The sequence below is a fragment of the Octodon degus genome, unplaced genomic scaffold (assembly GCF_000260255.1).
Source record: "Octodon degus isolate 3935 unplaced genomic scaffold, OctDeg1.0 scaffold00151, whole genome shotgun sequence".
Taxonomy (NCBI): Eukaryota; Metazoa; Chordata; class Mammalia; order Rodentia; family Octodontidae; genus Octodon; species Octodon degus.
Window position 1 is genome coordinate 5,905,486 of NW_004524727.1, and position 12,328 is coordinate 5,917,813.

The 12,328-nt window shown below is 40.9% G+C and overlaps 1 protein-coding gene across 3 annotated transcripts in view; it reads right to left on the reverse strand.

Moving 5' to 3' along the window:
- Positions 1–12,328, reverse strand: part of Nbas (neuroblastoma amplified sequence) — a 244,270-nt gene that overhangs the window by 112,166 nt on the left and 119,776 nt on the right. For all 3 annotated transcript variants that reach the window (XM_023702419.1, XM_023702418.1, XM_023702420.1), the window contains exons 32-35: positions 10,582–10,695; positions 9,783–9,896; positions 8,443–8,600; positions 7,192–7,278 (exon numbers count right to left, since the gene is read on the reverse strand). In XM_023702419.1, coding sequence (XP_023558187.1) covers positions 7,192–7,278; positions 8,443–8,600; positions 9,783–9,896; positions 10,582–10,695 — 473 coding nt within the window. The remainder of the gene's footprint in view (positions 1–7,191; positions 7,279–8,442; positions 8,601–9,782; positions 9,897–10,581; positions 10,696–12,328) is intronic.

Below are 12,328 nucleotides of genomic sequence, written 5' to 3' on the forward strand. Positions count from 1 at the left end.
TCAGGTGGCTGGAGTTCGAACCTCACAACTCTCCCGCTGGCCAACGTGCCCTGAAGGCATGCGAGGAACAACAACAACAACAACAAAAAAAAAAATCCTTAAAAGCTACTTGAAAATAGCACAAAACAGATTTATTAGAAATACAGAGCCTATGCAAAAAATGTAGGGTAGAAGTCAAAAACAACCCTGGATTTCTGGCTGTAGTGCTGAGATGAGGCGAGGGATGGTGCACAATCCTGCCCATCCACATGCTGTGTTCGAGATCCACGCACACACCCTCCTAGCCTAACGCACTGCCCGAAGGTAGGTGGGGAGGGATGCCATGTGCTCAGAGGGGCAGACTGAGTTGTGCCACCAGGACATCTCTTCAGCACCATACGGCCCTCATAAATGACATCAGGACTGTGTGGCCCACTGAGACACTTTTCAGACAAGGTCAGAAATATGAGACTAACACACAAAGTGTACACTTACACAGCAGAATGGAGAAACTGCATGGAGCCAGGAGACTCCCATCCCAAGGACTGCTTCCACCAGCAATACCAAGGCAACAACAGTGCTGACATGCAAATGTGCATGCATTAAATGCTCAAAGTAGTTCAGTCTAAAACAGAAAAAGCTGGACATGATCTAAATGTCCAAAAGCAAAGAAGAAGAAAAATCATGGTACATGCACCCAATGAATGCCATTACGTAAATGGCTGACCTACAGTGAATGACAAGGGTAGATTCTATAAAATAAAACAGTATAAAATACAAGCTGCAAAATGAAAATGGGTACTACTCACTTTAGTTTAAAAAACAAAATAGTAATCCTCCAAGGAGCCAGAGGACAGCCATAGGGAAAAGCTGTCTACACTCCAGAAACGTGTGGAAGGACAGATATGAGCCTAAAAATGTTTAATTGTGAGCAGTGGGATTCATCAGAGAGAGAAAAAAGGGAGAACTCTGCTTTAATGTATATTAGCACCTTTTTGATTAAATTATTTAAAAAAGCAGAAAGTATAAAATCATCACATACATCCAGTTTATGTTAATAATGTTAACAGATAACATTTTATCACAGATGGTTCACATCTATTTTTTTTTTACTGTTAAGAAAGAAATATCCCAGATTTTAAATCAATTAAGAACAAGTTAACATGAGACATAAAAAGAAACAAAACAAATGTGGTTCTCTTACATTAATTTTTGTGTGTCTTGTAATTCATCTTTTTACATGTCAAGTCTACCTTTTTCAAAAAGACACAATACTACTCACTTATCAATAAATGTGTGAAAAAAACCTAAAAATCTAGGTAAAGAGCACAGGAGGAAATCTTTACAACCCTGGGTTAGGCAGATTTCTAAGCAGACATCAAAAACATAAACAATGAAAGAAAAATATTAATAAATAGGACGTTAGCAACACTAGACATTCTGCACTTCAGAAGCCACCATTAAGAAAATAAGGGCTGGGGAGATAGCTCAGTGGTCTAAGAGCCTGGCTGGCAAGCTCAAGGACCTGGGTTTGACCCCCAGAACCAAATGCCATGCTGGACCCAATGCAAGCCAATGAAACCTGGCATGGTGGTGTATGCTTGTAATCCCAGCTCTGGGGATTAAGGAGACAAGAGGATCACTACAAGTCCAAGCTGCATAGCAAGACCCTGTACCAAATAAATAAATAAATACACACATAAATAATTTTTTTAAAAAAATAAGAATGCACATCAGACATTGAGAGAAAAACATTTTCAAATCACAAATCTGATAGATGATTTATATCCAGAATATTAAAAAAGAAAAAAAAAAAGACCAAAAAAACAAAATATGCTCTCTGCTTATTAACAAGGCAAGTGACCCAGTTTAGAAAGTGGGCAAAATATCTATATAGCCATTTCACCAGTAAAGGTAGAAGCATGGCCAATGAGCATTCCACACGGCTGTCACTGTGACTTGTTACATGACACACAAACACCAAGACTAGGATGAGCTGGTGCCCCTGTGAGTGTGGCTTTAGTCAGAGCTCCACAGGCAGGGGCAGACAGAGACAGTGGGTGATGATGTGCAGGAGATGAAGAAGTTCAACTTGAACAGATTCCTGGCGGGAATGTAAAATGCACAGCCACTCTGAAAAATAGTGTGGCTGTTTCTTCAAATGTGAAACACAAACACTCAAAACATATAGTAATTCTACGCCTAGATAACCTGCCTAAGAACTGAAAATATATTTTCACACAAAAATTTGAATATCAGTGTTTACAGTAACATTATTCATAAAAGCAAAGACGTGGCCACAATTCACCTGTTCATCAACAGGGAGGGACACAGGGCGCTGGCCACAGTATTGAAACAACTGCCATTTCACTTGCTTTTATTTAAGTGCAATATTTCTAAACAATTCTCTGAACAATATAAAATAGCTCTATGTTTGGACCATATTTGACTTTTAAACATTAGTTAGTCCAATTGTATAAATCTTTAGCTACTTAAAGGTTTATAACAAGTTTTCCCACAGTGAAAATGACTTTTTTAATGGGAATCTTATACATAATCCATTTCTAACTCTAATTAGATTTATCTGGGGAAAACACCATTGGCTGAGTAATATAACTAATACTAGCTAAACAAAATGTTAATATGCTCTAAGTGGTAGAATTCTGTTCCATCTAAAAGGCATAATAACCAACTGGAAATCTGTAATTTTGTAGTTATTCACAAAGTCTGGGTTTTATTCTATTTATAAGCAAGCATCTTGTTCAGTAAGATAAAAGCATTATGTTAAAATTTGTAGTATCCACTTGTACTAATGCAAATGCTACATCATAACAATTACATCTTTATGTTGCTTGAGTATATAAATAAAAATCATTATTTGCACAACTAAGGTAACGAAAGTCTTGAGTAGTATGCACATTACACATAAAGTCAGCTCTCATTTGTGAGTTATAATTTAGTGTGGTTATTATATCTACTGTTAATATGTGAAACATGGCATGTTAGAACTAAATACTACATTTTAATCTAATAACACTAACTGTAACATCCTGAAATGTGCTTTATGAATCAAAGCCACAGTTCACCGAGGGCTTGGATTAATGCTTGCTGGTTCTAGATCTGCTGCAATGTGCTGGAGGAGGAAAAGAAAGATAGGAAAGCTTTTAAGGACAAAAATGCTCCAGGAAAAATCACTGTGGAAGAATTCCCTTTCGTTCCTAAATGGAACACTAAGAGGGCAGCTGATACAGCCTTGGCACATGCTGAGATTTTAATGGAGCCAGGCATGCATGGCACGAGTCTCTCCAGAGAAGCCACCAACTCTCTAGTTCATTATAGAATCCAAAAATGAGAAACCCAAAAACCACAAGAGAATTTTCACGGGTTTGATAAAGGAAGCTGGGATTCAGAACAAGCTCATGGCTCTGACCTCAGCAGAGAGCTGTGGTGACTCCACAGTAACCTTGGGTCTCAACAGCACGATGGATACATGCACAAGATAAACTAGAAATTGTTCCTTTTCATTCTATGGATTTTAAAATTAAAACCCTACTTCCTGTTTCTTTACCACAGACTAATCACTACACAGTAATGCTATCACTGAGCTTTATGAAACATTCACCAGGCACTCACTCTGTGACAGGCCTTGTGAGAAGAGGTTAACAACACACCTCCAGTTACCAAACCACAGCACAAAATGCAGAACCAGAAAGATACGTTTGTGATTGGACAACACAGACAGACAGTGGGAGGAATCAAAGAAAACAGTAGGAAGAAAATGCTTTGAGCAAAAGAATGAGACTCGGAACAAGACATAAAGGGCAGTGGAGGCACAGCAAGATATAACACCAAGGGTGCAAAAGAGCCTGTTCTCAGGGCTAGGGTGAGCTCATTCAATACAACAGGAACACAGCAGACATCTGAAAAGCAGTCCAAGAGCCAGGGCCAGAGACACCTAGAGCAAAATGGACCGAGACATGGGGAACCAAAGGCTCAAAGAACCCAGGCCATGGGTTAAGATCTCACAGAAAGGAAATCTTCAAATGAATAAGGAGGCATAGTGGGTAAAAGGGAGGCAGACTGTGGAGACAACATGGCAGGTACTAACCCTGTTTGGTTATTTAAATATAAATAAAAGTTAAGCATGAAGTAGATCTAGGAGGAAAGGAAATGGGAAGAGAAGAGGAAGGGGAACAGGGAGCAAACATGGCCACGATGCTGTAGGTATATATCCCAGCTCCCCTAGCTGAATGCAGTTATGAGTCCTCAACATGTAGTAACAGGACAGCTTTTCCAAAAGAGAGCAGGTCTCCAGCTAGCCCCTTAGAGACAACTCCTCCTACATGCCTACCAAGCACTAGGTAGTGGTTCCTGGCTACCGTAAGAACTGCCCGGCCCCACAGAGCAAACATCACAGAAGGCAATGTGTTTTCACTTGGTTTGCCCTGGAGCAAACCAAGTAGCTGCTGATCAGTACTATTATCAATTAAAACATATGTACCGATGAAGTGTAGCACACCGTGGGCTCCTGGAAACATTCCAGCTTCCATCTGGGGGAAGACAACTAAAAATAACCAATCTACATACTACTGTCCATCCTCTGATGAATGCTGAATTTTCCATAGCTGTGATGTCCAACATGGCAGGTACTAACCCCATTTGGTTATTATGTATATAGATAGATAGATAGATAGATAGATAGATAGATATTTTTTTTTTTTTTTTTTTGGCGGAACCGGGGATTGAACTCAGGCCCTTGCGCTTGCCAGGGAAGCACTTACTCCACTGAGCCATCTCCCCTTCTTCACACTAGCCATGCTGCCCATACTGAAAGCTTCATGTCACCAGTGCTGCCACTCTGGACTGTACAGCTGTGGAACACTTCCCTCACCAGGGAAGGTCTACTGGTCAGCAACCCTGTGTCCAACAGTGTAGGAGGGCATGCATATATTTCAGAGGACGGAACATTCACACCACCGTCACCACCAAGAACCTCAAGTTACTCAGCACTAAAGGGAGACCACACATGTGTCTATTATTTTCACCAAATCCGTTGTTGATTCAAAAGAAATAGGACTAGTTACAACAGTATACACCTGTAACCCAAGCACTCTGGGAGGCTGTGGCCACAGGATCCAAGTTTAGGGACAACACAGGCAATTTAGTGAGATTTCACCTCAAAAAAAAAAAAAAATTAAAAAATTAAAAATAAAAGGGTTGGGTATATAGCTCAATGGTAGAATGCCCCTGACTCCCAGTACTACACAAAGATAGGTTCAGAGTTGTACACACTCCACAGTGGGCACAGACCCACAGCTCTGTCCTGACTCCATCAATAAATTCCACAACTGAAAACGTATTGGAAAAGCACTACACATGTTGTGCAAGTAATAATGAGCTTGTCAAGATGGATTCAGCCAATTTATAAAAAGCAGGATGCATCTGATTTCTTACCTCATGCACATTCCAAATAGATGCTAAAGAAATAATATTTTACATTGTGGAGAAGATCACCACTTGATGGAATACTATGGGAAAACAATCTGTAAAAAGAAATGTCACCTCTTAACTTACCCTGTTACAATATCAGAAACTGAGATTCTGTCTTTGAAGTAAAAAGCCCAATTCTACGTCATGAGGGTCATGAAAAACTTAAATCTATGGACCAACCACTGACAAAAGGAAGACAGCTAACAGGGTCATGTTCCTCCTCTTTTCTCTGCCAGAAAGACTACCACATGATACACACAATTAATTGATTCCAGTAATTTGATCCATGAGAATCTCAACAAAGACAAGACAAAGAACAAAGTTTAGAAAGAAAATGGGTGACAAAAGTGAACAGGTACCTCACCAAAGTATTAAAATAACTAGATATTGCTAAATATGAGGATAGGTAAAAATTTAAAAACTAACAGTACTGAAGAGCTAAACTGGCAGGGTCGGCAAGATAGCTAAACAGACTAAACACCTGCTCAGGCAAGCACAGGTTCCAGGGTTCAATCTCAGGCACCACATGCCATGCCAACCCCACCTCTGGGTGCACTGAGCTGGCCACAAAAACCAGGCATGGTGGTGCACACCTGTAATCCCAGCACTGAGGAGGCTGAAAACAGGAGGATTACTATGAATTCAAGCTGTGTAGTGAGACCCTGTACCAAATACATTGAAAAAATAAAATAAAATAATTAAATTGGCATACATGATAATTCCATTGTCAAAGTTTGGCTAGGTAATATCAACTAACTGGCTCCAGGATTGCCCAGTGGATTGATGGAGGATACGTGTGAATGTGTCTGGGTGGGTCATGGACTGTGGTCTTGAAGGTCCATGTCTGGTCCCTGGCCATGTCCTTTGGTGCTATCCCCTGCTTCGGGCCACCATGACCTAAAAATCTTTGTTCCACCATGCCCTACTGCCATGATGCTCTTGCCTTGGAGCCAGAGGACCATGGACTACATCTCTTAAAGCTGTGAGCCAAATTAAACCTTTCCTCTTTTAAACTGTGGTTGTTGGGTACTGCATGTGAGCAACAGGAAATATGGCTAAGACAGACTGCTGTAAAAATGTAATCAATTAAAACAAAAATACTTCTGTATTATCTGCTCAGATTTGGTACATATATATCTAACAATACAGACTTTCAGTGCCAGGCATATGTGTGTGCCCCGTGCCTGCTAGAGACATGTACAAAATGATTATTATTTAGAGGCAAAGTAGAAAATAAACCAGTGTTAATCAACATTAGAAAGGATAAACTATAATATACATTAATAGACATTAACAGTATGAATTAATTTCATAAGCATAATATTAAGTATTCTCAGTTTTTTTTTTAAAAAAAAAGGTAAAATTGCACTATAGTGTTAGAGTGGGGTAGGTATTAAATCATGTAGAACACTAATAAAAACCACAAGGATTGGTTTTCAGGGTTAGACCAGCCAGCAGGAATCTCTGTAAGGAGACAGAGGGAGAGATATTCAATGGATAGAGGTCAGGGATCCAGGAAAGGCTGCTCACAGGCTACTGTTTTACCTGTTTAGTGACTTCATAGATTTTTGGGGTGATAATTTGCTGAGCTGGACATTCTTGTTCTGTGGACCTTTCTATATGTTATGCTGCACACATCACACATGCCCAAGATCAGGTGACCCATCTCATCCCACCCACGCACAGTCATCCCCAAAGCCTTCTACATCCCCTTCAGTTCACCTCACGTGGGGCCCGGCCAACCAATGGTGAAACACCGATGCCCTCTCCTTCTGCCTGAATTTGGGAATTCACTCTTTGGTAAAGAATCTGAAATGAAAAAAAAAAAAAAGGATCTGAAATGGGAACAGGTTAGGTTACTGTGAAGAAAGATATTCTATAATTTACCTTTCCATATTTTACCTATATGGGACTTGGAGCCTGACCAAGCCATAGGATTGTTTATTCTGGAGGAAGTCTATCAAAAGCATTAGTGTGAAAGGAAATGAAAGCAGGACCTTAGTCCTTGTGGAAAGCTGCTGGGACAGCACCGGATGCTTTGCTGATACATGTCTGAAGGAGTCATGACATGATAGCTAGCTAGGTCAAAGTTCAGTTCCTGGGAAAATTAAACTGCACTACACTCAATCTTCCTGTTAATGATTCCTCTCATTTACCTTCTTGCTGCTTTTTGTGAAATCCTAATAAAAGGCTAAAGAAAATCATAATTAGAGCTGTAGTCCTAGAGGCTCTAGTCACCTGATTCCATAACTTTGTCTTGCTTGTTTTTCTTTACATTTGCCTCCCCACCTCGTTCTCAGGACCCATCACCCCACACAGAAACCAACTTTTTACCAATGGGTCACAAAGGAGCTGCATTCTAAAATCTGCCTCTCATTACAGTGTAGGCTTCAAGTTAAAAAGTACTTTCTCCTCTTAAAGGAAAAAATGACTTTTCATAGAGCACAGTGTTTGATACCAGGCTTCCTTCAGGACTTTACAAGCAGCTTCACAAGGAAGCAAGAATTTCAGGAGTGGGAGTGCAGAGTGAAGAACCTAACAGATGATGCAATGACTGCCTGTGAGACTAAAACATGAACTTCTCAGGCTACACCGAATGTTAGGTGTTACTCGGCGAGCCCTGTCCTCTCCAGGGCAGATCTAGGCTGTAAATTTTAGGAAATTCAACATCTCCAGCCAAAGCCCAGACCACCAAAAAAGGTGCCAGCACGTCTTTACAGTGACCATTTCTCCCATAAATGTGTTCTTGACAACTCTAAATTTCCCCTTAGACTCAAAAATTTATTTCCTAATTTACTTCCAATTTTTCTCAAGCCTGTCTGTGCCAGTTCTGTTTTATATTCTCAGATCCTTTTTTGCATGACAAGCTATTTTTGTTCTGTATATCAGAATTCTCATATTACAAAAAAAACCAGAAAGGCTACACCTCTGGGTCCCCAGGCTAGTGTCCCGTGCTTCCCATGAGCCACTCACTTGGGCCTCCAGAGAGCTTCTGGCTGCCAGGAGGAGCTCTATGTTGTCTGATGGACAATGGGTCAGCGCAAAAGCCAGGAGCTCCTGTCTAGTGGCCAAGTCCTGGTAACCTTCCGACTGTCCCAGCTGGCTACAGACATCCCAGCTTTGAGAGTAACCTGCAAAAGCAACAACAGCAGCAAACAAACGATTTGTAATACCAAAATATCATCCAGTATAAGATGATGCACACAATAGACTCCTGTTCTGGTCTTGTGGTACAAAGCAAGACCATAGTAACTAGTAAAACATTGGGCAGAAATGCCTAAGAATCTAAATGCAGAAAGATGAGGCCAAGTTCTCATCTTTTATTTCATTTAGGGCTGCTCCAGATGTGCTACTGACCAATTCTCCACGTTTAGATGAGCTGAAAATGAGCACAAGTAATCCACTGAGCTCTTGCTCAGCACAAGGGCGGCTACCTCAATCACAGGACACTCCAGCAACTCTCAACAGACAGCACAACAGTCCTCAAAGGAGCCTGCCTCATTGTCACTTCAAGTGTCAGCAGGGTTTTTTACTAACAGCCAACACAGAGACAGGTACAGGTCAGGCTAGGGCACACAACACAGCAGGACAGCATGTGCCCACTACATACAAGGTCCTCAGTTTAATCATCAGCACCAAAAAACGATGATGGAAGTACGCAGCTCACTTCCTCAGAGCCCCATGGCTTCATGACACCAAGGACTGTGTTTCAAGTACTGACTCAGGTCCAAAGGACTCAGGGGCAAAGACAAGAGCAGGTCACTTATGCAGAGCCTCTAGGAACACCTACTTCCCGTCCCACACAGACTCGAGTCCTCCAGATAAACCAAGTCTCCACCTTAATCTCCTTGCCCTTTGGGGACAGGAATTTGAATTCCAATATGGAAAATTTGAAGGATGAAAACAACTCCCTAATTTTTCAACATTACCTTGAAAAGCAATAGGTTTTTGCTCAAATTAAAGAAGAGGCATACTGACTGTGGAGCCATGTGCTGCAGATACTGGAAAAATTTTGATATATATATAGCAAACACATAAAAACAGTATAAAATATGTATTTACATGAAATCTTTATTACAATTATGAGCATCCTTGTGATACAGAATAAAAAGCAACCAAAATCTCAGATAAACAGAATGGGTGGGCCTGTTACAACATTAATACATAAGAACTCCACATGTACACTTGTCACTGCTGATAAAATAGCTGCAAGCAGAACTGTGCTCCCACCAGGTCAGCTGCTTTCAGAACCCATCTTCCCCTGACTTATCATACATGAGGACACAGCAAGGGGCTATGCAGGTGCTGCTCACCTGTGGCCATCAGCTCCTGACAGTGCAGGTTGGCTGCTTTGTAGTCATGGAAACGGAGGGCCTGCTCCACCAACAGGATCAGAACCTGCCCATGCCGTTCTTCTGGGTCCTCACCTGCAAGTACAGGCAAATGCTTAATGATCCTCGCATCAGCAATGATACAAGAGTTGAGTAGCAGTGATGTGCAAATTAATACAAACACAGAACACATGGAATAGACTGGTTTTAAAGGTTTAGTGGGCAACAGGGCAACAGCAACTCTGACTTTTCAGTCTATCTACTGTCCTTGGGAGGAACCTCAGCTCCAAAGAGATCAATGATGAACAGCAGGTCCTAATTAAACTACATAAGTGCAAAAGTCCAACCAGAGCAGTCTACAGCCAACAGAGAGGTCATGATGTTACTAAGGTAAGGGAAAGAGAATAAACTCATGCTTTAAAAAGTTATCATAGGGCTCACTGAATGGTGGATGGTTATACACAATGCAACAGTTCTCATCTTAAAGAACCAACTGGTACTCAGAAACTGAGATGTAAGTGTGGGCCAGAGTGCTAACCAAGACCACCTCCTTGAACAGTCACTAGGTGGGCTCTTCTGAGCCCACCCGGTACCATCCCTGGGGTCCTCCATGTCACCTCCACACCAGCAGCTCAGCCCACTGCACCCCATGACAACACGTTAGTCTATCCAGGGAGCATGAACCCTGGCCCAAAGGATGCTTTTGTGAGCCTTGATGCTTGGTGAGGATGACATGAAAAATGAGACAGCAATCCTGCAGCGCAGTGTTCAAAAGCCTTACCTGCAACCCTCAACAGCTCAGCAAGGCCAAGGAGCTTGGCAGACTGCTTGTAGCACGTGGGGGATTGCAAAATACATTCTTTTATGAGGCTGATTCGGTCAGTGCACAGTCGCACTACAAAAGAAAGGCACAGTAGACTTGTAAATGGGGCTTCATGATTATCCCAACATAAGACCACCAAACAGAATAAAAACCATATCCAGATCAACAGAAACTAAGGAAAAATGCACTAAAGAAACAGTAAAATCAGTATTGCCTCTGAATAAATAATGTAAAAAATGGATATTTTCTATATAACCAAACTTTTAAGGCAGAGCCAATGAATTATCAAAAAAAAGGGACAAATGTCATCTTTTAAGATGACACACCTTAAAGAAGTCTATATTGTCATAGAACATTTCATATCCTTCCTGTACTACCAGTCTTTCCACACTGACTTCATTCCTCAAAACCCATGGCATGTCTCATACGCTCCTTTTCTACCTCGACAGCACCACTATTTTGTGGGGTGAGGTCATGCATGAACCTACTGTTCCAATTCAATAACCTTTCTCTGAAGGTTAAACCCATTCTTCTGGCCTAAACTAAGTATTAGAGAAATGGAACATGTTTTACCCAGCAAATTTGTATTATAAGAAGATGGAGGGCAGAAAGAAAAACTCTTTAGCTAGAAATAAAAATAGAAAGGTATCACACAATTGAAAGGAAAGCGAGAACTTAAGGATTAAACAATGGAGAGAGGACAAGGAGAAAAGCTAGGAAACATGACAGGGGCAAAGTCATACATTTATATGCACAAGATGGTTAAGGCAATGATCCCAAGAATCTGCAGCAGGTTTTTGAAACTAGTAGTTAATTGGTAGGACTCTCACCCTGACTAACTATATATGCTCATACTGTGAGCTAAGCAACTGCACTGAAGATAGCAATGTGTAATACTAGAGCCATGCTTGGAATGCCTGTCATTCTGGTCTTCTAAATACGTGCTGCTTGGGCTGGGGAGATAGCTCAGCAGAATAAGTGCTTCCCTGGCAAGTGAAGGGTCCTGAGTTCAAATCCTGTTACCACAAAAAACAAATAAATACGTACTGCTTCTCACGTCTTATCAGTTACTGCTATACTGTCTCTCAAGTAAATGTTTGTTTTTTAAAAGGGTAATAAATGAAAACCAGGGACAAAAAATGTTATAAGACTGTCTTGCTACAATGCTATATAAGGTTAGATTTCTACATTTCTGTGTAAAAGTATGTAGTGTTTATTCCTTTTTTAAATATTTTTTTCACATTCTGTAGGGATTTAAAGTTTAATGTATCAATATTTGATGGAAAATACCTGTTCCATATTATGTCTAAGATGTTTGATATTCAGATAGATAGTGAGGTTAAGCTCAACTGTCTATGTTATTAGGTAATAATATCATTAAGCCTCTCTTCTGGAGGGTTAACAACTTAAGGTTGCAGACCAAAAATTAGAGAAAAAGGAGGGCTGCAAGGATAGCCAACATTTTGGCTCTAGACTTTCAAGGTCAGTGAGGACACAGGACATAAGAGAACCTGTACTGTAATTCAGTGATGTCCCAAATTTTCTGATCAAGGAGATTATGGGCCACAGAGGAAAGTGAGCAATGATATAGAGTCTGCCTAAGGAGAGTCACCTAGAGAGAAAACATTTTCTCAGGCTTTCACAGAGAGCACATTGGCCAAGCAATGGCCGTGACTCATCCACATGGCTGACACTGACAAAGGAT